The 27,580-nt window shown below is 43.9% G+C and overlaps 1 protein-coding gene across 1 annotated transcript in view; it reads left to right on the top strand.

The window, feature by feature from the left end:
• The window catches only part of nexmifb (neurite extension and migration factor b), a 51,413-nt gene extending 24,191 nt beyond the window's left edge, over positions 1 to 27,222 (top strand). The window contains exons 2-4 of the mRNA XM_039616927.1: positions 14,013 to 14,143; positions 19,670 to 23,864; positions 24,968 to 27,222. Coding sequence (XP_039472861.1) covers positions 14,062 to 14,143; positions 19,670 to 23,864; positions 24,968 to 25,154 — 4,464 coding nt within the window. The 5' untranslated portion in view covers positions 14,013 to 14,061 and the 3' untranslated portion in view covers positions 25,155 to 27,222. The remainder of the gene's footprint in view (positions 1 to 14,012; positions 14,144 to 19,669; positions 23,865 to 24,967) is intronic.
• The last annotated feature ends 358 nt before the right edge of the window (positions 27,223 to 27,580 follow it).

Raw genomic sequence — 27,580 nt, 5'->3', positions numbered from 1 at the left:
TCTATACATGTCACAGTAATTGACAGGTAAGCCAGGGTAATCAGATTATTTCCACCTTAATTTGACTAACATGAGCCTGGATGTTTACGTGGCAGTCTAGATAATTGTAGTAACACCTTAATCTGGATGTAATGATAATGGAAGGAGGCTTACCTAGTGCCCTGCATTTTAACATTGGGGTCATTACAAATTATAAAAGCAAAAAATTTGCATAAATAATAGAAGCTAGAGATGCTCTTTGAAGGGCTAGGTACTGGGGTGTGTGTGTGTGTGCTTTCTTGAATTTCTGTGCTTTGGGTGTTTTTCAAAAGGCTCATCAACAACAGTGCCGTTCTGTCGTTATTTGGGATATGAAAGTCTATCCACGCTGCTACTCGGGGAGCGTCTCTGAATGGCTGCCCTGGGCATTGAGCAGAACAAGGCACAGAGCGAGCTGCAGCAAGCAGCTCTGGAGAAACAGCAACACTCTGTTATTCAGCCCTTGGCCTGCGCTCTAGAACATTGTGTGTACATCTGTAATCTTACCTACCCCCTGGGCTCGCGCAGACCCCCACCACCACCACTACCGCCATTTTTTTTCCTTTATTCCGTCTCATTCACACTCATTCCTTCTGTCCATATTCTCTCTCTCCACGTCTCCTTCTTACTCAGTCGCTCACATCATCGCGTCATTCCCTTTTTCTCTTACACAAAGATATAGTCAAGCAAACACACCCACACGCTTTCTCACACTGACACCCATACACACAAAAAACACCAAGGGCCTTGAAGATACGCCACGTGTGAGATCACAGTCTTAATGTGTCTGGGCCACTACAGCCTGCTCGATTTTTCTACTGATTTTAAAAATGACATAAAGACTTTTGGTGTGTTTTAAGAGCCGTCAGCAGCTTATATGTAAGGCTGATAAATATATTATTTAAATGTAAAGTATGTGCTAGAAAAAAAAAGTTTTTTTAGCTGAAATTGAGCTGGAGCTGCGAGTGTTTAAATATACATGAAGGAGAGGGCTACATGAATACGATCCTGTCCTGGATGGTGAGCAGTTATGAGCTGTGTCATGTGTCTGCGCTTTCAACTGCTCTGTGCGGGGCTTTCATCAGCCTTTGCCTCTGTCACTGAGACATTCCTCACTCCCTCCCTGCTCCCGGCTCCACTTCACAAACTGTAATAAGGCATGGGTACGCTCTCTCTCCGTTGCCTTGGCTGTTTTTGGCGCACCACTGCATTGCAATACGTGTAAACGTACACTGTAGGTACGCAAGAACGGCTCTTTTCTCATCGCTTCAGTCCTTTTCTGTGACAATGCAATGCTGCACAAGGTGATCAGCTTGTTGAAACAAGGCTATCTTGCGCATTGAGAATCCATGTGATATATTGTCATCGTCTGCTGGTTAATATGTACCGCTGTTTCCTTGGGGATTAGATGTGGCTGTCATGCTCGGGCTTGAAGACATCATATCGTGGTCCTGGCGGCACTTTAATAAATCTTTATTGCTTTCATTGCATTAACAATCAGCCACCATCTGACGCAATTACACGTCTTTACTCCAGCATACACTAAGTCTACCCTTAACTATTTTTTTTTTTGTTTTTAAATTATTTTTTTTCCTAATGGGAGGCATTATAAAACACATCTTTTAAGCTCCCACAGAGTTCAAAACAACAAGAGTGTATTTTTCCCTCACGTCTTTTTCTTTCCTCAGACAGTAGCAGCTTTCACAATTGAATTTGAATGCCATGCTTTTAGTGCCAGGGTTGTTTGATTATCCACAGACAGGGAGCTGTGCTGGATTCCATTCCTTTCATCATGCTTTAACCAGTGTGAGCTGGCTCCCCTGTCGTATTTTATGAGAGGTGATTTTAGTGCCTCTCCTTTATGCAGATGATTTTGGCTGCTGCTCCCCAGTCTAGTCTTCAAGAGGTGGATATTGGTTTTGACAAGAGAGCTAACCTTGCTACCTTCGCTCTCACCGGGCTGTCTTCCTGACTGCCTCGCCACACTGGGTATACTGGGCCATATGCTAATGCGAATTACACTTAGTGAAAAGGAGGATGCTGGATGCATCTACAGGTGTTTGCAGAATGAGGCTCAGTGACAGGAATATTACACCGGGCTGGAACCCTCATTGACCCTTTGCACTCCCATGGGATGACAGTGTCTTTATTTATTGCCACTGGGCCGTATATTCTCTTTATGTGCAGTAATGCTCCCAGTTAATATCCACATCAGATGACAAGGATCCACATGAGCAGCGCATCCGCTCATATACGTGGGTTACGGTGGATGCGGAGCTTGTAGACAGGATCTTGAGCTGTCATTTGCAGGATTTGCTCTCTTATCAGTCCACTGATAAGTGTGCATGCTTCTTTTTCCTAAAGCAATGAAATGTGTGCAGGTAAGCTAAGCAGGGAGTACCCCTATTCAGTAAAGTTCCCTGGTAAGCTGCTCATCCTCTTCATGCTTTTAAAGAGGCACAGAAGGTTGCAAATGTAGTCAGTGGGGATAATGAGCGATCGGATAAGTCTGGTATATGCAGCCGTATATACATATCTGTACAGACACGCAGATGCACTGCACTTTGACACGGTGACTGAACTTTTATTTTGTACTCGTGCTTGCCTAATTCGGCTTTCTTGAGGGAAACGCAGCAGTCACACAGGATCATGTTTATGTGATACTGAAGCTTGAACTAAGTCAGCCATGCAGTGGGTGATAATCACGTATCTCCCTCGCTCTCCATTTTCCTGTTTCACTGACTAAGTAGAGGACTTTGCATGATTGCCTGGATGAGTGTTTCCCCTCAATGCCGCGCTGCTATTGTCCACTTGCCCCTCCTTCATCTGTGTAATTGTATGCGTGAAGTTTCAACTGTAAATCCCAGCTGTTGGCAGATTGTCTGCTCTGTAGTGCTACGTATTCTGGGAAGCCATTGGCTGAGGGGTATTGGTTTTTTCTTAAGCTGGCAAACATAATGAAAGATAACACAACGATGAGCTAGGTAGTTTTTTTTTCCTGATTCTCCAGTCGAATAGATTGCAGGAAAAAAAAGACAGCATTTGTCCCCCCACCTCTCTCTCTCTCTTGCTCTGCTGAAACAGATAGAGTAGCTGTGTGGAATAAAGGAGATGCTTTTCTCTCTATCACACTCCATCAGCATTATTTACCAGACCTGCCAGTTGCTTTGTACAGCACCTCTCCCTGCCAAGTAGGCGACTGGCATACGACCAGGGGCTAGTGACAACAGGCTACAGTGGAAAGCAAGGAGAGCTGTGTGGATGCGCCAAGTCTATTCATTCCCCTAGGCCGCTGAGTGAAGCGCAGAACTCTATCTGCTCTCACTGAGGAGAACATAGCACTTTATGGATTTTAAAAAAAAAATTTTTATCAGACGCTATGCTGGAAATTATCATAAACCCAGCCATCTCTTTGAATCAGACTAGACATACCGGTGGAGTGTGGTGGTATTAGTAGGTTTGTAACGGCTGTGAATAACCACATTTGTTAACCCTGATCTGAAATTTAAAGGCTCAGGAAACAAACTGCAAGGCTTTGAAATTGTTGCATGTGCCGTGTGTGCTGAAAGTGAATCACGCGTGTCAGAGAGGCTGTAATAAACGCATGTTTCCTTTGTCACTCCCAGCCACAGTCCCATCAACCCTCCCTGCAGAACCTATGGAAACATCAGCAGTCGGGGCTTGGAAACAGAAAAGTGATTTTTTTTTCTTCCACAGTGTGTCACAGATGGTGGGAAAGCCTTTGTAATGCTAATATAATATCACACTGTGTCGGCCTAGCTCTGCAGTTCGCTCTGTGTACCAAGCAGCCTGGCTGTGGAGTGATTTACCAGTATGGAGAGAAAAAGACCTCCCTCGGTTCACACTGAAAAGGCTGTGTGGTTGGCGGGTCCTGCCGCTCGGCCTGCTGCGACTGGGCCTGCCTTGACTTTATTGATTCCGTGGTCCATCTAGCGCTGCGTACTGTTAATTAACTGTGTTTCTGAATGTTTGTAACATTGTGTGTGCTTATGAGAAAGGATATTACAAAGAGGGCCCGGGCATTAAACAGTTGAAAAGGCTATAGAAGGTGATTTTTCATAATCATCGCAGACAAGCTGCTTATTAAGGCCAGTTATTTTAGACAAAAAAATGCACATGGTAGCACAATAAAAGCTTAAATGTTTGCATCTGACATTCTTTCAGCAGGTATTTGTAGTAAAAATTAGCCTATTATCTAATATAGTGCCTCTTACTACCAATGTTATGCCACCTCCCAACAGCTAGCCAATGGCAGGCCACTTCCTCAGAGAGTAACCAATGACTCTGTGGCAGTGAGTCAGCTGCTGGAGAGGAGGAGACAGGGACATTGATGTCTCTCTCTAGCTGTGCCACGTCACACTGTTGTCGATTCGATTTCCAGCCCTCATCCCTGGTATTTGAATCACAAGGGGGAGCGTTTCATATCCTTGCTGGGAGAAGAAGGGGGATCTTGTCTATCTGAAAGAGCATGTTGGATTAAGGGGGTTATTTCCCCAGAGGGGGGGATATGAGAGTGAGTGTCACTCAAGACAGCACTCACTCTTACCAGCCTCTGCCTCTGCATGTTGCCAGGGAGCCCCAGCTTTGACTTCTTCCCCTCTCCCCCTTTCCTCATGTAATCCTTAGCGTTTGCTTTTACCCCCCCAACAACTCCTCTTCCTCTGTCTTGTATGCACCCTCTTCCTCATCATCGCGACAATCCCTTCACGCTCCCTTCCTTCTTCCCCTGCTGGTTCAGTGCTGCCCTACAGGGAATGGAGAATTGCGTGGTTCGGTGGATGGTTGTTATTCCAATCACACCTCTGATGTAGCGAGGGTCCAGTAAAGTAGAGAATAATTGGCAGGTTCCAGCAGCCTTTCCATTCTAGTAGCGTGCACGTGTATTTGTGTGTGTGTTTGTGTGGCAGGGATGAGAGGGGCTTGCTTTGGGTGCAGCCTTCAGAGGTCATTTCATTAATTATTAGCTCCTGTGATGGGTGCATATTCTCAGCCTGCGCAGTGATTGTCATGCACGTGTTGACAAAACACCTTGCTTTTAACGATGAAGATAAAAAAGAAAAAGAGCGATGGTCAGTTATGCAAAAATAAACCCACATTTTCTTCAAAGCGCCCAATAACGTGTGTTGGATAGCTGAAATTTGGCTGCAGTCTTTTGTCTCTTAGCTAGCTTGCTCAATATTCAATCCTCCCCTGCATCATAAATCATCAACAGTATTTGTGTCCGTGATTTTGTATTTTAGATAAAAGAGTGGTTTTGGAAGTGAAGCAGGTGTTGGGTAAACACGCAACTAATTAACTGAGGGTCATTCGGGGTCAGGGGGGCAGAGGGCAGAGGTCACAGGTCGCATGTGTTCACCCTCTGCCTTCTCGAGAGTCACTGACTGATAGGACTCCGGAGGTGATCACTGATACACATCAATGGAGCCAAGTAGGGCAGCTAATCAAGCATGTGGGGTATGGGGATGGGGACAAGCATCAGGGAAAATAAACCAGTGCTATCTGCTGGCAAACACATTGACCCACAGACTTAATGGAACATGTCTCCCATAGGTGCACTGCTCTATTGATTAGCCATTCTCGGCAGTTGTAGCCAACACTGATATTGAGTGTGATTTTTGCTTTTTTCCACCGTCTCTGCTGTAGGCAGGTCTGTTCTTGCAGAGCCTGAATTAAAATGGTACAGTATATTTCTGTGTTGCTACATGTGCTTTCCCCCCCCCCCCTAAGCTGTGATTGCCTGACACGGAGGCCAGCACCATAGCGACCATCATCACTTCCTCTGATGCCCTTTCCTTGTGATCCAGCCTCACCTTTAAGGGCTTCTCATTATGAGGGACTCTAAGTTCTTACATGAGGAGACGTGCGTAGCATGCACACTTGTGCGCACAGTATAAATGTTAGTACACACACACACACACACACACATACACACCTGTAGGCAATACATAGCCATAGACAAAGACTAGTGCGTGTTTGTTCATAGCAAGGAGCACACACAGACACACGCACAGATCTGTAAGCATGGCACACATTTGCTCGAATGCAAAGAAAGAGTAGGTAGTGACCATGAAAACTGCATAAATGTCCATTATTCCAGCGCGCATGTGAGAAAGGTTGAATAAAGTGGTGGTAATAAAAAATATCGATCACTCAGCCCACAGCGTGCCTGACAGGAATCGTTGTGGCAGAAACAGGCATTGACAGAGGGCCTTTGCAGGAATGTAAACCTGCAGGACATTATGTCATTGCGTCAGCGCTGAAGTAACAGCCCCCAGTCTGCAGAGCCTGATTTAGATTCAGCAAAGCAAATGAAGCGTAGCTCTAATAAATGCACCTGTTGGAAATAAGATAATTGCATCTCCGTTGCTGTTGCAGCAAAGATTATTTGATGCATGCTCTCTGTGCAAGCGTGAGAGCGCTCGGGTTTGTGTGTGTCAGTCAGGAGATCGAAGCGATGGTCATGATTGTTAGTTTTGGCTCCGTGTTTCTGGGGGGTGGAAGCATCTTCTGTATTTATCAGCAGTTACTCATACATCAGCATCTTTTTAACTGTACTGAGTGGGAGCACTGCGTACATAATGAGTGTGTATGGGAATGTGTATGTGTGTGTTTGAGCTCGTGCACAGAGTTGCTTGTATGCAGAGCCTCATTAAATACGCAATTGTTTCATAAGACTGACCCTTCAAGAGCGGTGGGTGGACCAAACGCAGATTTGCTCAAATGAGCAAATGAATCTGTAATGTGGAAGTTTATGGTTTACCGTGTGTGTGTGTGTGTGTGTGTGTGTGTGTGTGTGTGTGTGTGTGTGTGTGTGTGTGTATGTGCACGCTTTGTGTGTATAAGCATGTTCAAACATACCATACATTTCTAGTTTCAGTGATCAAATAATTTAGCATTACACGCCTCACACAGCCTTCCTCTGCGCTCTGTACTGGGCTTGTTATAACAGCCTCAGGCTGGTCGACATTTTTTTTTTGTTAATGTCATCACATTAACTGGGTACTGCTATGCGCTTATATACCATAAGGAGACTGCTGTACATGGAAGCAGGATATATCCATATGTTAGTGAGGATGCCATCGCTTCTGTCTCATTAGCAGCAGTGCTGAGGCCCTGAGCTGCTTCTTGTGCTCCATTGGGACAGCTGATGAGGCCTGACTATATGACCTTTAACAACCTAATCAACTTTTAACACCTCGCCTACTGCCTGCCTTATTGCCATTCTTCTCTCTGCCATTCACCGGGCGCTGCCCCATCCCATATTTCTTCTTCTTCTTTTTTTTGGTAAGCAGTAACCTTGTTTTGACTGATCAGCGGTCCATGTATGAATGAAGCAGTATTGTAAACACATGCTGCTGCAGTCTCTGGAGGCACGGAGGGATTTATTGTAATAGGCTGTCTCCCTCCTCACTCTTGACCTTCCCTCTACTTATTTTTCTCCTTTCCTTATCTCTTACTGTCTTCTTCACCCCACTGTTGGAGAGCTCGGGATGTATAGAAGATAAAAGAGAAACAGTATAAGTAAATATCAAACCATGCAAAATTAATGTACCATGTGGTAGGTAGTTAACTGTGTCGCGTAATTAAACTACAAAGGAGAGGTAATTACAATCTGTTACAGTTACTCAGAAAAATGAAATTACAGCTATGAGTGAAAATGATGATTATACATGCGTATATACATATTTTTCACTGTGCATTTTTTGTTAATGCTTGTGAACAAAGCGGGTCGACGCCATCAAGGGGCAGGATAGCTTATAAGGAGATGGCTTTACGTCTAGACACGCTCCATTTATCTGGCAGCATGCTCTTAGAGTTTGAGTTTTGTTTTTGAAAGCAAGCAGCCTGCCATGCCTGTAACCAGTCGACCACACGGCAGGCGGTCATGTCATCAGACGAGAACACCTTTCAGTGCTGAAAAGTCAACAGTATTTTCTTTCAGGAATCAGGAAATGGCAGGGTGTCAAACATAAGCCCCAGGGACCAGAATGGGCCTGACACAGACTCCAATCCGGTCCACTGGAAGGCTTTGGAAAATGCAGATAAGGTTATAAAGGATGGACTTTAAACTGTATTTTCACAAGTTTTGCAGCTTTCCTCCTGATAAAAGCCTCACCCATGGTATTTCATATTACACCAAAGTAATTAAGTAATAGATCAACAATGAAATGACATTAAAAGTCTTGTTTTGTTTTGTTTTTTTTTACAATGGGTGCAAAATTTAAAGAAAGAGTATTTTCTGTGAATGAACAAAAAATGTCCTGCATTATAATTACAGGACAATCTGGTCAATGTGCTACCTGAAAATTTAATATAATTTTACAGACTTTTACAGTCAAAGACTCATGCTGACAGATTTCTTTCTTTAATACAGCAGAGATTCTATATCATGTAGGAAAACTGAGATGTAATGTTGAAATTGGACTTTTTCTCATATTGAGATATTTTACGGATTAAATGTTGAATGTGTAAACAGTTAAACTCCTTTACACTGAGAGAAAGGATGGGTTTCACTGGTCTGGCCCACTTAAGATGAAAGTGGGCTCCATGTGGGGCATGATGTAAACTGAGCTTGACATCCCTGCTCTGTGGGTACTGCAGAGTAAAGCGTGCTAATAGAGGTGAAATGCTTTCAGCATCAAAATGCTTAAACCTGGGAATCATCGACAGCTTGCAGAGAACTTTTTCAGCTTTGCTGCTCTGTTTAAACATTTGCAGTTTGTTAACAGTTGCATAACTCTGTCAAAGTCTTCAAAACTGCAAGATTACAAGTTGTATTTTTTACAGTGTAGCAGCTCTATGCAGTCTGTAATATTTTGCATTTGAAAAGTAGCCTCAGTCCATTCCTGTTTCTGCACTTTATAGGAAAACAAACTAAATGTGTTTTTTTTTATTGTTAAATGCTGCGTATCTAAGTCATTTAATAGTCCACTTATCTGCAATCTCCGCCTGTTACAAAGTGTATACGTTTCCATAATCATTTTAAATAGGAAGAATCACTTTGCTGCGTCCAGGGTAGAACACCTCCTTTAATCTGCAGCAATTTCCTGTGTATCGATCATTTCCGCACATTTAAATGATCCCATTGTCAGGAGCTTGTATTAAAATAACCTGCAATTATTTTAAATAAATCCTCGAGAACACGCGATGATATAAAAGAAATTATGTTTCTATCTGTTTAATATTAAAAAAACCCACCCTGAAACCTGACATGGGGGATTAATGTTGCAATAACACGCACAATTCGCTCAAGTCATTTAATGGAGTAGTTACTGCGTGTGATTATTACTGCATTTGTGAAAACAGGGCAGCAAACAACTTGAAATGAAATGCAATAGTAACAACAGTAAAACAATAAGGCCTTAATGCTTCTGTATTGTGTCCACAGCGGCTAGAAGTGAATGAACGCTTACTTAAACAATTTATCGAGCTGCGACTTTAACAGAAATTAAAGCGGTATTATGCTGCATTGAATTATATTTCGGCGGCTTTTCCAACAAGAGACCAGAGATCTTACTTAGTTATTCCTGAAGACACGGAAAGCGTTTTATCCAGGTTTAGCTAAAGAAAGATTAAAAGCACAGGTTTGGAAGTCTAAGCCCTTATTACCTTAATATCTAAATAAGTAAACATTAACTGTAATCAAAGATATTTAAAACGGTGACGGTGCACGCTAAGGCCACGCAAGCTTGGATTAAATCCCGTCATCAGTGTCACTCATACTATATTTCAGCAGGCTTGCAGTCATTTTAATAGGAAGATAGCATTAATGGCTTGAGCATTCTCCTGCCATACACTCCTGGGCCTGCACCTTTATTTTGGAGCATGCAAAGGCCTGAGGGGGTAACAGTAGCTACAATTGTCCAGATCTGTCTCTGCAGGTTGTGCTGCGCTGATAAAGATCCAACTCTATAATCCTGATTCATAGTGAATCTTTACCTATCAGATGCTTCCTGGGCTCTCCAGCAGCCCATGATTGACAGTGATTATCTCAAGCGCAGGCCGTATCTCTGCCATCACCGTGGCCGTGTCAGGGGGGTTTTAGGTGAGGATGTTGGATCAAATACAGCAGCAAACAGCTGACAAGGAAGGTGCACAGTAGCAGAGGCGCGTGTAGGAAACACCATTGAATTAAGATTTGCAGATAAGGAATCTTTTTTTTCCCTCCCTCTCCATGTGTCAGAGACAAAATCATTGAGATTTCTCCTCAGCAGCAGCAGCAGCAACAGCAGCACAGGCCAAACCTGCAGAGCACGCTCATGACACGAGTTAGCCGGTGTGAGCTTTGTGTTGAAGAGGCAGCTGAAACAAAAACAGCGGCACAACACGGGAAGCATATGGTGCTAGCGATGCAGCAGTTGTTGCTGTCAAAAACATAAATGCTGCTGAACACTGTTACTGCAGGTGCAAATTAGCAACACTGCTAATGTGTTCGCCGTATTCGACGTCAGTCTTGTATTTCCTGGTCTAATTGTATGAGGTTTTGCATAATGGCCTTTGTTACAGCACGGCATTAAAAGAAAGATTAATACTGTGCCGCCATATCGACCAGCTATAATTGCAAACACCGATGGCTCACTCGTTTAACATGTTGGCATTCAGCAGGCGGTCATCTGCAGCAGTCTTTGCAATGTGTTCATTTGGAGCATTTATCAGAAGACGTGGCAACACGAGTTGATGCAAATGGTTCAATGAAAAAGGGTTTTCTGAGGTTCACTTGGCCCTCGAAAGAGGAGAGCTCTGACATATGAGCTGCGAGGAGGCCCGTTGACCATTTGACAGAACAAAGCTCGCGTTTGTGACAGAGAAACGGAAGGAAGGGTTGGAGGGGAGCAGGGCAGGTCGTACCCTAGCGTGCAGAAGAGTTTCCACGTGTGTTTTAAAAAAGCTACCTAAATTCTCAGTGTCGTTCACGGTGTGGCTCTAAGCACTAAGGTTTTCTTCCCAAATTTAGAAAACCTGAAAGACGAGTCCAAACTGCTTTTACTGTGTGGGTCTGTGAATACAGTATGTGATATTTTTAAAATTCATGATGTGTGTACAATTGCGTGTGTGTGTGTTGGATTTCTGCTTCTCTGTAGTCCTACCACGTAGTGCTGCAAGCTCACAAGCTCGGGAGTATTACCGTGAGTTGCGTGTGAGGCAGGTTACTCAGGCTGTCTGCAACCAGTGAACCTGCTCTGAAACCGTATACCTGCGCTGAAAACAGGACTCGCCATTTCAGCGCTGTCTGTTTGGATCAGTGTTCCCTGTGGCGCTATGCCCTCTTTGAGAGCTCCTCTGTTGGGGATCTATTCCTTAGCCCCTGACTCTATCCCTCTGTTGGCACAATGGCCCCTTTGTACCTACATATACTACTGCTGTGGGACCTTGCCTTGTAGTTTTTGGCAATTATACACAATCCCACTCCATCTATCCCTCTCGTTGCCGCTTCATTGACGAGAAATGCAATTGGATCGAGGAGAAATGCGGTGAAACGGAGACCCGGGAAGAGGCTTGCAGGAATTAGATTGTGGCGCTGATAAGTTCCATATAGAGCAAGTAAACATGTTCTTATCTTGTTATCCAGCTTACATATTAACACATGGCGCGTGTGGAGGAGGGTTTAAAAGGATAAATCAAATTCTAATCATTCTGTTTGGCTTTTTCCGCTCGCTGCTCTTTGTCTCTATTTCAGTTTCTCATCGTGCAAAGGACCCCAGCCCACATGCAAGAACAATGGAGGGGGGTCAGAAGTGCTAGCTATTTTCCTACACCTGCTGAATGCTACAGAAATGAGTGCACAGTGATTATGTGCCCTAATGTGTGGTGTTTAAAGAGTGGTTTCCCGCAGCAGAGTTAAATGGTGGTGCCCTCTGTGAAGTATTAATGATGTGGATGGATGAATCAGGTCGGCACAAACCTGTTGACGGCAGCCGTGGCGCTCTCTTAAAGCTGCACCCAGACATCAGGCTTAACCGCTTGGCAAATTGGACATGCTTGTTGGCTGTAGCTCCAATTTATGTGCACTCTCTATTGCAGTTAGTCCATCTTCATTATTGAAATGGCCTCTCGTCAGGTCTTGACAGAGTGGTGGAGATGGTAAAGGGTGGAGTGCGCGTGTGGTGAGGGGGGGACATACAGAAGAATCATGAATAATGTGGAAAATAAACACATTTGAAGCACTGGCGCTGGCTGGCAGAAGGGGTGTTGGGAGTGTTGTTAAATGCCTGGCTTTCATTTTCTCTCTGCTCCTCTCTCCCTCTCTCCATGTGATTGTATGTGCAGCCTCTGCCAGTGGATGTTGATGCTGTGGATCCTCAGCCTTGGGGCTTTATCTAACACACATGCAACTGAGCATAAACACAGACACACACCCACAAGCAACTCTCAGTGCTGAACTCTAGCAGCACCTCTGTGGCTTGACCAGCATCCCAGCTGTGTGTTGTGTCACAGCCATGCTGGAGACACATTGCTCGGTGGCCACAGCCTATATTTAATAGGTTGCCGTTGTGGCTTCGCTATTCACCTCGGGATCGTTGCATTGGTGATGCCCAAAAAGCTGAGCCCAGCTCAACCGGGTCATCCAGTTTGGTGGCGATATCCAGTTCCAACTCGCGCATTGTTGCAGGTGACACGTTTATTGCCAGATGTCGAATTTCAGCTCCTCGGTGAGGCGAATTGATAGGAGATGGCCTCAAAACCATTTCATAGCTCTGTAAATGTACACTTAAGCCCAGGCTTTGGGTGTAACAGTGCTTCTCTTTGAAGAGAAGAACAGGATCTAACTGAGTCTACCTACAGGGTCCCTGTACCTGCTGCACACATGAGTAGATGTGATGGCTCATGAGGTAATTACCCACTGAGCTGGTGTGTATGCAACTGTAAGCTGAAGCAGGGGTTCCCTTCAGGTAGCGCTCTCGCTCAGGTCAGTGAACAGCTAATGACATTTAGAAGAAATAGGATGAAAGAGGTGGCAGTTGGTTGTAGTCAGCCACACACTACCTTTGTCTTATTGTCTGCCGTCTGTCTTAATCTCCGAGCCACCCTTTTCACACCACAAGGAGATCGTGTTATTAGATCCCCTCCCTGGGCTCATTTGTCATCCTGCAGCACCACTCCTCTAGAGGAGGACTGCAGGAGAGGAAAAAAGAAAACAATATAAGCAGGCAGGAGGCCACAACATCAAATGTTCATCATTTACCAGCCCAGAGTCTCTCTTATCGCCATTATTCTTTCACAATCACAGCAGATTAATATGCTTTCTTTTTGTTGCCCCTCTTACTGTGTCTATTTTTAAAAGGCCGACAAACTTCAACCTCTCTTCTCTCCTCTACCCTTTAACATGTTATTTTGTATTACGCCGTACCCGGCCCTCGCACGCGTGTACTCTCAATCATCCCCCACCCCCACTTTTCACCATCACTTGCTACAATAAAAAGTATTGTCAGTGTTCACAGTTTGCTGTCACCGCCTCAGTCACATCTCTTTAATCTCTCCTCTTTGAGCTCCTTCAGATTTCTTGCTGCTGAGGCGCACGGGAGGGAGGGAGTCAGCTAATTACAATAAACAAATATGCTCAGAGCCGCCTATGTAAGGTTGGCATAGGTTAACAACTCTGCTATAAATGTTAAATGAAGCTTAAAATAGGATCGTATGGCATACAGTTGCCATAGCGATCCAAGCTGCGATTCTTTGTGTACTTTCGTGGTTGGCAAAGTTTAAATTAATCTTAGACACGAATCTGTGATACGGAGAAGAAATGAGTGATTGTTTGATGCCCCAAGGGCCTGTTTGATGCCTCGATCACGTTTGGAGCTTTTTCTTGAACCGCCGCAACTTTGTTTGTCTGTGCTTAGCGTCGGTCTTTTGTTGTAATGAAATCTAATGCACTGCCGTTAATGCCTTTCTGCCTCATACGCATGGCGGTCGCCCTTTTTTACCGATTGCCTTCTTACTCACGTCTCTTTCTATTTCTCTTTGTCTTTCAACAGGTGGGACAGTCAAAATGATGCGTGGGTGGTGCAGCGTTGAGCCGTATTGATGGATGTGTTAACAGACAGCAGTCTCACATTGATTGTGAAGACTTCAGAACCCGAGAATCCAAATGCAGTGGAGAGCACAGGTAACTATTCAGGTATAGCTCGTTAACACCGTGTTTTTTTGTGTTTTTTTAAGTAGCTCACATGAACGCTAATTTTGCTCTTTATTTCTCAGCTTTAAACATTTAGAGAAACTTGGTTGCAGAAGAGAGGAGTTTTTTTTAATTTGCCCAAGAATATTTAAGCACTCATTAAAATAAATGAAAGCTTATTAACAACAGTTTCTCTCACAACACATTTAAAACTTTGAAAAGACAATTAGTATTAGCACATAGCACAGAATTAGCTTTTCTTGAATTAGCTTTTCACCCTCAGTTTTAAGCTCTTTTACAAGATATGGGGAGCGTGAAACACATCCTGTGTGTTTTTTTTTAAATGAAAAGTGGAAAAGAATTATTAATTGAAGCTTTTTAAGCTGTTGTTAATCCTCTCTGCTTATGCTTCCACAACTCAGAAATATAAATCTATCTTTTCTCATAAAAAGCTGCAAATATAAAAGTGGGTGGAGCCATTAATTCTCTCATACACATTTATTAGCATAGTGAAAAAAGGTCTGCATCATTGTTTTAATAATAACTGTATTGTTATTTTATTTTCTTGTTATAGTTCAGTTTTGGGCTCCTGTTTTTTTTTTCTCTGCAAAATCTCAGAAACCGAAACCTTGATTAGTAATTATATATTTGCAGGAAAAAGGTTGCAAATGCTTTGAAACTGCTAAGATTTCTACATTGCACATTGTTGTCTGAGCTTCATTTACTCTACACAGTTTCACTTAACTCTTTACCCCTTGAAAGCCTATGAGGAGTAACTCTTGAAGTTCCTGTCTGACCTGAGTGGTTTCTGTCATATTTCAGGCCTGCTTATATAACGCAATGACTTGTTGGTTCCTAAGAAGTTAGTGAAGGTGGTCCCTGCCTATGCAGCTACCCATGAAAAAAAACACATCTTTATTGATATAAACTGAAGTGTCAAAAGTCAACATTAGACGTTGTCTAATGTAGAAAACGGTTAATCAGTAACACACAAAAACATGCATTTTTCATGCATTTTTTATTAATGAAAGTAAGGGAATTTCAAAAAGTACAAACTGTGCAAAGTGCACTTCTCGCCCTTATGGGGGATAGGCTCCAGCAGAGTCAGATGTTGTGATTAAGGAACACCTGACTCCAAAGACCGTCTGCAATTTGACGTTGGAGTGCGAGATGGAATCGAGCCTGTCCCCAAATAAAGACAAACATCTGGTTAGTGCCAAATTCTACCCTCATGAAGAAAGAACCAACTTTCACAGGACTTTAAGAGGACTTTAGGAGGAGTGTTATGAAGATGGACATAACTGTGTCCAAGTCGAGGAATTTCAGGACTTTTGTAGCTTTCCTTGCAAAGATCATACCAAGAGCACCAGAAGAGAGACAGCAAAACACCTTCGGAAAGTTATACAATTTGCTAAATTCACTTGTTCCCTGTCCACTATGAAAAACACACACAATTATTTATGAATTAGTCCAGTTGGATTTTGTTTTTTTACTTTTTGCAACCACATATCAATTTAGAAATCCTGGTATCTCCAAAGGGTTTACAAATGTTTTCTTCTAAAAGGTATATGAGCTACTTTTGGCTGCTGCTTTATTCACAAGGGGTCTCCACAGTTGCTAGCTCCACATGTTTGATTTGGCAGAATTTTTATTTTTGTTTTACACCAGATGCCTTTTTTGACAGAACCCAAAGGGATCTGCGTCTCTTTCCTGGATCAAACTGGAGAGCTTTCAGTGCTAGGCGAATGTGTAAACCATTACAATATGGGGCCACGTTTCTGTTAGCTGTATAAATGGTTTTTAAAACCAAATCTAACTCAAAAGAAATCAGCTAGCAGTGTAATCTCTTCCTTTTTACTGGACAATAAGCCCTACTGATGCTGTGCATTTTCAGTCATTCACCCACCACCTACTTCTCCCCATAGTTTCTATCTACCAAGCACCACTGATCCTTCGATGAGGTTTATCTCGGTGTTTCAGCTCTGGTCAGCCTCAGTTGGAACTGAGACAGATTATCCCCAGCACTTGCCTACTCCTTGAGAGGCAGCAAGAGGAAAAGAGAGCAAGAGAGACGAGGAGAGGTGGAATGAGAGCATTAAAAAAATACAGGAGAGAGTGAAAGCAGCTCCATTGAGCAGGAATAGGGCAGTTCTTTGAGGAGGATGGCCATGAATCATGCCGCAGTTACTCACCACTTATTATGAACATCCTGTACTGGCCGGATTGATTCCCCCCCCACCACTACCACAACCGCCACCACCATTCACAAAATGTCATATAGTGAAGATGGAGCAAACGGCTTCTGTGGCTGGCCTACCAGCTGGATGACTGAACGCCCCGGGTGGCTGAGCTGCAGAATGGCTAGCTCTGCATTTTACGATTGTAAAAGCCTCCATGTAATGGGGATAAGAAGCAGGAAGTTGGAAGGAAAAAGGGTGGAAGAAGGGATGAAAAGGGGGATGGGAAAAGGAATGCTTTCTAAAAGCCATCGCAAAAGGGGAAAAGGCCATGTCAGCTGTTTTCATTTGCATTGTGTGTCGTATTGTGATAGCTGAAAAATGTGTTCCTTTGGCCATTCCTTTGGAGAAGATGCATGAATTTAATTTAATATCAGTGACAGATGTTCCTGTTATTCTTAGGCTTTTCTGTTTTTCTTTGCTTTATAATGTAGCTCTAATTGGAATGTAATTAAAGAGAAAAAAAGCATACATGTGTATGCGCACGTGTGGCATCTGACACACTAATAGACAGGCCCACAGGCGCCAACTAGTCTCTCCCCTCATGTCCGTGACCGTGTCCCTCGGCATGGGCTTGTTACCGTGCAGAGCTGCCTGGCACAAAGCAGCCTGGGCCTACCTCAGGTGGACGAAGCCCCGAATGTTATGGCTAGAAAAAGAGATGTGTCTCGGAGAGCTCCGAGTGCTAACTGGTCTGGTCTGGTCTGGTCTAGTTTGGCAGTGATCGGGCTGTCTAGCATGGCTGGGCTTGGCAGTGTTGGGAATCAGAAGATCACCACCACCTGCCAGCAGCCGGGGTCCTTCCATATGCTCAGTGGTGAATGTCCACGCCAGATTGCATGAGCCATGTCACATCCAGCCTCAGTTTCTATCCGAAGAGCTCCTCTCCCGATAACACCATTAGAAAAGTACAGCCGTGCTTGGAGGATCTCAGAGTGTATAAAGCTTGGTTTTTTTTCTTTTTTTGCTACTCTTTCTGTAAGCTAAATATTGAATTCTGGCAGCAGCGACTATTTTGGATGTGTATCTTGTTTACATTTGCCAGCTCAGATATTGTAGTAACATTATGCTGCACCATATCAGTGAACAGGAAGCTGCCGATCCCCCCTTTGACCTCAAATGTCAAACTCGATTTGTCAGCTACAGTCATCACTGTAAGACCCAGTGTGTGTGTGTGTGTGTGTGTGTGTGTGTGTGTGTGTGTGTGTTTGTATACCTGTCTGACTGACTGATCTGTGGCACATTCTGAACAGCTGAAGAGCTAATGGTCCAGCTGGAGACAGATGGCCTCTCGATAACACTATACCCCCAAGCCAATACTCACACTCTATCACTCTCCCTCTCATACACACACACACACTTTCTGCCCCGCTCAGCACATACAATACACACACACATTGGACAGGATAGATTGTTAATCCATTATAAACCCAGAGGAAACACATTTCTCAATATGAGTTTAATGTTTCACGGCAATTTTGACCAATCTTTCGGCGATATTTGGTGGCAGCTTAAGTTACACGTGAGCACAGAGGGATGAAGGAAGTTAATAACCTCTTTCCCTTTTCGTGTAACTTCCTCATTTCGGTGGCTTCGCACCTTTGTAGGGCGAGCGATAACTAATCTCTGCTTTATATTTGTCTTGTCTCCGCTTGCTGGAAATCTGCTCTGTTTACATGTAATTCAAGATGAAGTGTGCTCACGAATGGAAAGCGTTTCCTTTTGTAGTCCTCCTCTTTACAGTAAGGAACCATGTAAATTTGCTAGTATTCAATCTTAAATGTAGAAAAAGGGTATCTGTCATGACTCTCCGCAGAGAACATGTGTCAGTCCCATGCTTTAGCTCTGAGGTCATTTTGGCTCACAGATTGAGAGGACCTGATGGCGAACGCCTCGCTGTGATGCTTCTGCAGCCTCTGACGAGTTGCTGCTATAACAGTTCTCTGACGACGAGAGGGAAAGAGAGGATGGATATTTCTCTAGAGGTTTTCTTCATTAAGAGTGACAGTACCGCAGTCGCATGCTTTTAGTAAGCACTGTGGCTGCTCCGGTGTGTCTGCAGGCCGCAGACCCGTAGAGACCAGCTCTCAGAAATTTCATTACCTCATTAAATCACTCTCAAATCATATCCATATTCAAAGATTTACTCACCGCCAATACAGCAACGCTGAATACGGTTTGCTAAGCAGTCTTCCCCTCAAGCATTTATCACTACCTCAATAATGATTAGGCGCATCCATTCTAAAATGGGGGTTGTTGCTAGTTAACCTCTGTGAACACATTAATTGCTGTGCTAGGGTTTTCAATTTTATTTATTTTTTTCTCTCCCTGGCATCGTTTTAAAGAATATCTGGAAGGCAGCAGCTTGGGATTGTAGAGGGAGGCAGGTGTGGATGGTATTGGTTATACAGTCTCCAACATATGGGCCTGTCGTGTCCCATGTGTACATACCTGCCTCCGCTGCTGTCATCTAATTATGCAGAGCAAACACAGCGATCTGCCTGCTGCTGCAAGCCACTTCTGCGAGTTTTGATTGTTACTCATCAGATGGATGTCTTCAACTGATTAAGACATTGTCACAAGTGACCTGTGGAAAATCACCGAAATCTACTTTCATTTGAGTCATTGTTTCGGTCGGTCTGTGTAATTTAATGGTATCTTGTTACTTAAAAGCTAGTGGTTCTGTGTCTGCACAGAAACACTGCAGGGTGGGGGACATGAAGCAAGGTGGCTGCATTAATTTGATCTCGTATATACTGCTCGGGCAGGAACGACAACAGGCTCTTTGCATTGTCACCTGCAAGCATGTGATACAATTGCTCGTTTTGTTCTGTCAAATAAGCCAATTAAAATTCTTGCAGCTCTGTATCACTTCCACTTTTGCCAGCATGCTAACATTACATAAAGGTGACTCCATTTTATCTTTGATCTTCTTTGTGTTTTAAGTGCTCTCAGAGTTTGGTGGGATTTCTTTACGGCTGTGTTGCTTCTCGCCGAGTCTCGGCTTTCACATTTGAACATCAAGCAAGTAATGAGTAAGGAATTGTCCAACTTGACATTGCTAATACCTCTTATTGAATCTGGAACCAAAACTGAATTATTAATGTTTAAGGCTGGCATCATGAAATGACATTTTGAGCTCTAGGGGGTTAATTGACACTAATTGCGTCTGAGCAGCTTAGAAGAATGTCGGGGTAACTAAAAGAACAAAAACAATGTAATTTAACTCCACACTTACATTTCAAAGAGCTGAAATCTTTTCTCTTTTTTCCCCCTGCAGGGCTATGTGAGCAGAGTAGCGATCTGAGTCTGTGCGGGCTCGTCGATGCTGCTCTCCCTCCGTCCTCGCCTCCTCCTGACGCAGAGACTTCACAACAGGCCTGCCCAGCGCATCAGAGGACCACTCCTACATCGCCAGCCCTCCCCTTGCCCCTTGGGACTGAGCCCTCTCTGGGCCTAACAGTATCCCCTTCCTCCAATGACCCTCCAACTGTGGTCCCCCATCTTCACCACACGCCCGCTCCCTCATCACTCTCTAGCCCAGCTGTAAGCTCCTGGGCGCCGACAGGAGACAACCAGAAAACGTCACTTCCATTACCTGTTGCCCTCCCTCTATCAGCGACAATGATGGAGCCTGGCACCGTGTCTGGCCTGACGGAAGAGTGTCTTCTTCAGCCTAACCGAACCTGCCTCGGCTGCTTCATTGAAACACGTGATGCCACTGACCCTAACGCCATCCAGAACACACCCCACGACCCCACCGCCAACCCTGACACGGAGACTGGTCTAAGTGTAAGGATAGGGGATGTGAGCCGAGAGGACTTCTCTGACATCAACAACATCAGCATTCAGTGCCTGAGCCACGCGGGGGAGGCAGTGAGTCACTATGGAGAACAGCTCCTCTCTGACCAGCTACTTAGCTTTCCTCTGCCAAAAGCCCCAGGTGAGGGCAAGAGAGGGGATGCAAACAAAACAACAGGGGACTGCGATGACCCCGAAGATGATGCAACAGCTAAGAATTTGTATGAAGGACTGTTACTAGACAAGGTTAGTGGAGAAGAAGTTCTGCTGGCTAATGCCAGCCAGGACTGGGGCTACTTTGAGTCTTTTATCAGTGAGAGTAAGATGGAACTGCTGGACCTTTGTTCTAAGAATGAACTGTCGGTCAACCTCTTCTCAGAGGAAGACGTCGACAATCTGTTTGACGACGAAGACGACGATTCGACATTAAGCAGTGATGTCTGTTCGCTCAAGATTCGCTATGAGTCTTTCCAGGACAACATGAGGGAAAAAACAAATGTTCTGCAGGAGGAGACGCAGTTCAACTTCTTCCCCAGCGTCCTGGCCAACTGTGCCAAGAAAGAGGAAGGAGCAGCAGTCTTGAGGAGAACCGCAGAGGATCTTCAGCCCAAAACTGATGAACTCATCCTGGAGGGAGCACAGGAAGGAAAGGCCGGGGACTGCAGTGCTAGGAGTCCACTTGATGGTTCCCACGGCTCGCCTATGTCCACTCCCAAAGTCAGCTACCTAATGGACTTCAATTCCACAGAGGAGTCAGGGGAGTTCAGTGATGACAGCTCCTGCACTGGCTCGTCCTCAGACACCCTGCAGGAGGGAAAGTTTAAAAAGAGCCACTCAAAGAGATTCCTCAGTCCCTCGAACCCTCTCAACTATGGCTTGCGTTCCAAAAGAAAGGTTCGATACAGCGATGATTACTTATATGATGTTGACTCGCTTGAGAGTGAGAAAAATGCGGAGAAAAAGGAGAAAGCCCCCGCTGGTCAGAAAGAAGAGGAGGATGTAGACTGGTGCCCCAAAAAACGCCGGAAATCCTGCCGCAAAGAGCCACCCGTGGTCATCAAGTACATCATCATCAACAGGTTTAAAGGAGAGAGACTCATGTCAGTGAAACTGGGCAAGCTGGACCCTGTGGATGCGACTGTGAGCTTAAATGCCGACACAGTAAGCAAATATGAGACACTGGCTCCTCTGAAGCATTTCTGGCAGGAGAAGCAAAGAGAGAGACAGGAACAGCTTAAGCTGGCTGCCAGAGATAAACAACAACGCGGTTTTCATCTAAACGGACGCCACCATCGCCCTTTTAATTCTAGTCATCCCAAAAGGAAATACAAGATTGCAAACCGGCTTAAGGTTCAGAGGATTCACACTGTGGAGCAATCAGCAACAGCACAGTCCTCCCCTCTCTCTGATCGGGGCCAGGGAGGTGTCACTAAAGAAGAGGCCACCCCCACGGTAGGAGGAATAATAGCAGCCCCAGGCCTCCCAGTCACATTAGACACAAACTCCATCACACACACAGTCACAGCCAAGAGCCGCTCCCAGGAGAGGGAGGAGAGGGAGGGGAGGAGATTGGGAGGAAATAAAACAGTCAGGATAAGGAAATTCAAAAGTGAAGCCAGGCTGAGGAGCAAGAAAATAAAAGAGGCAGAAGGAGAGGAGGGGAGGAGCGTGACAAATGAAACGGATGCCTGTGCCACTGCGGCACAGATTGAGGACCCCACTGCTGGGTTAGAAGAGGCAGGCATTAGCTCAACTACAGTCAAACCGCATTTCTCTGACAATACCGCCACCGCTCAAGCCGCTGAGGAGAAATTCCCCTTTGTTTCATCCACCTGCTCTCCTGACAAAGCTGCCTCCTCCTCAGAGGAGGTGGAGACGGGTGTCCCTGTCATCCCGGGGGGCTACCTGCAGACCCTGTTAGATGCCACAGACTCCTCAGGTGGAGCGGCTATCTCTTATTTCCCCCAGCAGTCCTCTAGGCAGCAGTATTCTCTGGGGCTGTCCCTGGAGGAGAAACAGTTTTCTTCTCTGCAGCTCGCTCAGAGCTGCGTCCTCTCGCCTCCCTCTGAGTCCGAGCTCCAGCAGTCTCCTCAGAACTGCCCCAGCTTCCCCCAGATGTGGCACCCACAGCTCTGTGCAAGTCACAGCCAGAGCTTTGGGCCTGAGACCCCCGAGACTCCCATCTTACCCAACAACTTCCCAGCTGCTGTTCCCCTGAATGACAGCCTGCCAGTGTCTAACTACAGCCAGCTGAGCCCTGAGGCTGACAGGCTGCTTTATGAGAAGAGCTACCTGAGTGAGTCTGGGCTGCAGCCCGGGGCAGATCTGCAAGTGTGTCAGTCTGCCTGCGTGGAGGGCCAGGTGCAATACCAGCGAGGGTCCCTGTGCACAGACAATGGCAGGCTCATCAGCTATGACTCAGTGGGCTCTCTGTCAGCCTCCTCCAGCAATTACAGCTCACTCAGCCTCAAGTCTTGTGAGCGAGAGGGTGAGGAGGAGGGCCGAGACAGCTTCTTAGCTCATTGCAGTCCTAAAGTGGTGATTCAGCAGAGTGTGGATGCCCTTACCCCACTCAGGGAGTCCTCAGACCTGCTGGATATCTCTAACTTCACCCCTGACAAGTTTAGGCACTCATCACTGTCAGAGCTTTCCCCTCCTGAGACCCCAAATCTGTCCCCTCAGGTTGTTGGGCGTGAGATGAAGATGGCAGGGAATGTTGGAGAATACCAGGATGTGAATGATATAAGCATGGACTGCAATAGGGAGGTAAAGTGGAACTGTGACATCATACAGCAACAGGAGCGCACGGCAAGCGCATACCCGGTGGAGGACAACCAGTTTCCGCTGCACAACTTCAACAATCAAGATGTCTTAGGTTTAGATAAAAAGGAGATGGCAGCTACAGAATTTGATGAACAGAATGGTGCGAAAAGCATAAAGTCAAAAAGGAAAGGCAGCTGCAAACAAACAGCAGGAGGACAGAGCCCGAAGAAGGTCCGGGCGCCGAGAGCCCCCAAGTCAGAGAAGGTCAAGACTCCCAAACAGAACTCTCGTTCCACCAAAAAGATAAAGGCCATGTTAGAGGGTAAGGCAGCAAAGAACCAGGCAGGTGGCACAGGCCTGACTGACAGTAGCAGCACTGGGGACTGGCCTGGCACCGGATGGTCGGAGAGTAACAGCCTGGTGGGGGATGACCAGAGAGAATTTGAGGAGCCCTCCAATATTCTGTCCAACATTGTCTCTGGCATGGCCGAGGTCCAAAGGTTCATGATGGCCTCCATTGAGCCACTGTGGAACCCCATGTCGGAGGCCTGCATGCCCTCTGAGGCCAACAGTCTCAACCTAAAGACCCTCAAAATCTTGGCAGGAACTGAGGCTGACCTGAAGAAAAAAGGAGCTGTGCTCACAGGGGCTGGGAGAGGCAGAAAGGCAGGGGGGAAAGGAGGCAAAAACCAGGCCAAATTCAACCCCTCTCATCCTTTATTCCCTCAACTTGCTCTAGGCTGTAACATGTTTGATAAACCCAACTTTATTAACCCCGGGCCTGCTCACAAAAAGCTGTACCGCCACAAGACGAGTGCAAAGTTCCCTCGGATTGAGACACTGAAGGGGAAGCGAGCTGAGAGAGACCCAAATAAGGACATAGCACTGATGACCTCTTTTGAGAAACTGAGGTAATATTTTGTTATCAGCTGCTGTTGTACCCCCTCCCCTCCCCTTCTCACTTTCCCCCACTACCTGCTCAGCCCTCCCTCCCAAACATACCTACACTGACGCTATGCCAGAGCTGCATGAGTTCTACGTTTCCCCCTGACTACTCCCACTTCCTTTTAACCCCCTGAAGAGGAAATTAATATCTGCATGAGAAACTTCTTGTACTTTGCAAACTACCTATTGAGTGATTGTGTCAAGCTTGATTGAGATTTGAAACGACCATGGCTGCATTTTTCTTGCTTTTGTTGTTTCTGCTTTGTTTGTTCTTCTTATAGTCGTTTTTTTTCTTTCCTTTTTTGTTTGATTTTTGTCTGAAAAAGAGAAATAAGCCTTGAAAAAAGTTCTGTCGCCTTTTTGAGGAACTTTGTTTTTGTATTTTCTCAGCAGAACTAGCTTCCCTGAATTACATATTTATTTCCCTTTTCCCTAAAGATGTAGCTATATACATAAATGCATTGAGTGACATCTACGCACCCCTCCTCCTCATCTGTTTTTGTATGCAGAATATGGATGTCCTGTTGTTGCTGTCCGTCATACACTGCCTGGCTCATTTCAAGAGGGAAACCTTCAATAAATGAGCCCAATTTAAGCCCGAGACATCTTAAACACGAGATGGGACCATTTTGTATTGATGACATATCAGACATTGTCTTTCCCCCCCCCCCCCTCAAAGTTGGAATGGCTCCCCCTTTCCTTTTGTCAAGTTTTTGTTTTCTTCTTCTGGAGTTTAGAGGAACTGGTTATCTAAATTAACATTTTTACGCCTTGCAAATTCATAAAAGCTCCACCCTCAGAGTATTTTTGTCAATGTTGTTGTACAGGGACATGCAATATTTGCAAAAAAAAAAAAGAAAAAAAAGAAAAAAAGATAATTATAATCTTAAAATCATTGTGCCAAAAGTAACAATGCTGTGTAAATGACCTCTTATATATGTGTGAATATTGGCTGTTCCTCTTTTCTATCCATTGGAATATTGGCTGCTCGGGTTGGAGACTCCTTACAGAGACTTGCAACTACAGGAATTCTTTATTTGAGACTTTTCTCTCTCTTCTCTGATGAAAGGCACCAACAGCTGGCAGTGGTACACCACCACTCACTAAACCAAATCAGAAAGACTCTGAATTCTCCTCGTTTCCCCCACTTTGTTTGCCAAATTCAATTTACCTCAACATCGCCTGGCACTGAGAAGCAACAAAAGAGAGGCAAAGGGGAGATCTGCTCTGAAGGCTACTGTAGAGGAAGGAGATGAAAAAAAAAGAGAGAGATGTTCAAATGAGCTTTCTCTGGACCAAGAAGAGTGTAGCGCAGATGTCTGAGGGTAAGCAAGAAGATGATTTGTCATTTGGGGCTGTGCCTCACCGAAAAGCTGTTTGTACTGGAAATTTAAGGCAGTAGAGATTCTGATGCGCACATCAGTCACGAATGGACATTATTGCAGTCAGCGTGAACGTGAAAGCAGTTTTCAGTACAAATAGAAACAGTAATCTTGTAAATGAAGGAAAGCATGTCTTTGCATTCACTCCATGTGGAATTTTTACTTCTATCTTACCTGAAAAAAATGGTAATTTAAACAGTAACTTTTCTTGACATTCTCATGTAATTTATTTCATGGCGCTGCCGTTTTTCAGTCTGATTATTTAGCTCATATTTCACATAATGTCCATAATGTTTCTTTCTTTTCATTCTACTTCATTTTACATCTTTGATTGTCCTGTTTAATGGGTCAGACTTCTGGCAGAAAATATTGTGACCAGAAATTTAAGGCTAAATACAGGCACAAATTGAAAAGAAATATATTCTTTATATATATATATATATATATATATATATTGCGTCTGTCTGATCCAGCGTATTCACAGGCCATTTCTTTTAATTTGGGCTCATTCACTACCTCACAGCTCTGAAATAAATATCTAGAAAGCCACTTAAAAATGAACATTACAATCACGCTTAATCAGTAATAAAATCACTTTGATTTTATACACTAAACGAATTTCAGGAGAAATGCAGATCCAATCAAACACTTAGTATATTGTGTAGAAATATGTGAAATTATTTTCACTGTCTTTTAAACAACGTTATCATTTTTAGCAGTAATTACATGAGACTGCATGGAGATGTGCGGACAAACTGATTGACTGATTGATTGATTTTAAAGCAGGCCTTGTCACAGTGGATATGGCAGTTCTGACACACAGGTTATATTAATTGATCGCTTGCATACGGCAAGAATCGTAATCAATCTTTCTGTGTCTCTTTTTTTCTCTCTCTCTCCTCTCTGCCATGATCCTTTGTTTCTTTTCTATAGTGTATCAGGGTTAGGACCAAGACAAGCTGCTGATGGGAAGCTCCACATGGGCTGCAAGCCCATTTAGTCTGCCTTCTCTCATTTCTGCCTATTGTCAAATTGAATGTACTTCTCTGAGTTCATAATTTTCTTTCTTTCTTTTTTTTCGGTTTGTTTTTAAAATGTGCCACTGTTGAGCTGCCTCATGTTAATGGTGCTAAGAAAGCTGACAATTGTTTTCTTTTCTTTACCGTTCAGTTTCGATTTTTTTATTTTCATTTTTCGGTATGTTTCATTTCACCAGTGTTAACGAAAAAAAAAAAAGAAATGCAAAATAGATTAGGTTCCTAACCCTCTTTATGAATGTATATTATAATGTTATGTTTGATGTATTCACTTCATGATTCTTTGACACTGATTGGAATTACTTTTGCTCTTTTCATTAAAAGATTACCGAGCTTTATATATACTGTCTAGAGTTGTTACCAGAAGGAATCTTAATGAACTCTTGACACTACAAAATCTTGTATATTTTTTGTGTGCCAATTTGTAACATATTTTGTAAGTGTATATTTTTCTTAGAAAGTGCTGTGAAGTATTTGTGTGTGTGAGTAACCTTTTATGCGCCTCTATGGGCAGTGGAAAGGATATACAATGACAAGTTTCTGGTTTTAAAAACCAAAATATGAAAGTATCAACAGAAAACTAGAAATATTTACATTTTGTTGGGAGTTTTGTAATAAGACCATGATCTTGTTGTGAGAGTGTTGTGTTACTGTGCAAAACACAAATAAGCAAAGAAAAAAATGAAAACTTGGAAAAAAATATAATTTGTGAACAATTTGCTGTTTTATAGATTTTCATGTAAATTATTTGAGTATTATTTTGTTTTTTTTGTTTTGTTGTAACTGTTGCAAAGGTTTTAAATATTTGTGATCAAGCCTGTATGGTGATAATGTAATATTGGTAACTTGCTGAGTTTTGTAATAATGTTTATGGAGTAAATATACAAATTAAAATAAGATTTTGAATGCTGCTTTCTGAAGAGAGTTGGGTTGTGTTTTTTAACACCCACTTATTGCTTTTAAAAAGGAGCTACATTACATTGGAGTAAATTTACAATTCTCTGTTAGCTTCTCTAGCTTATTTGCTAGGTTTTACTAGCTTCACTAGCTACTCTTCACTCCAGTAGTTTATTTAAATCTTATTTTAATTGAAAGTAAGATTTTGAATGCTGCTTTCTAAAGACAGTTGGGTTGTGTTTTTTACCACCCACCCATCGCTTTAACCAGGAACTACATTACATTATAGTAATAAAGTAGTAGTAATTTTGACTCTGCTGGCTTCTCTGTTAGCTTCTAATAGCATCTGTAGATTATCTTCACTCT

This window comes from Oreochromis aureus, linkage group 2 (genome assembly GCF_013358895.1).
Source record: "Oreochromis aureus strain Israel breed Guangdong linkage group 2, ZZ_aureus, whole genome shotgun sequence".
NCBI lineage: Eukaryota > Metazoa > Chordata > Actinopteri > Cichliformes > Cichlidae > Oreochromis > Oreochromis aureus.
This window is presented reverse-complemented; position numbering and strand designations above follow the sequence as displayed.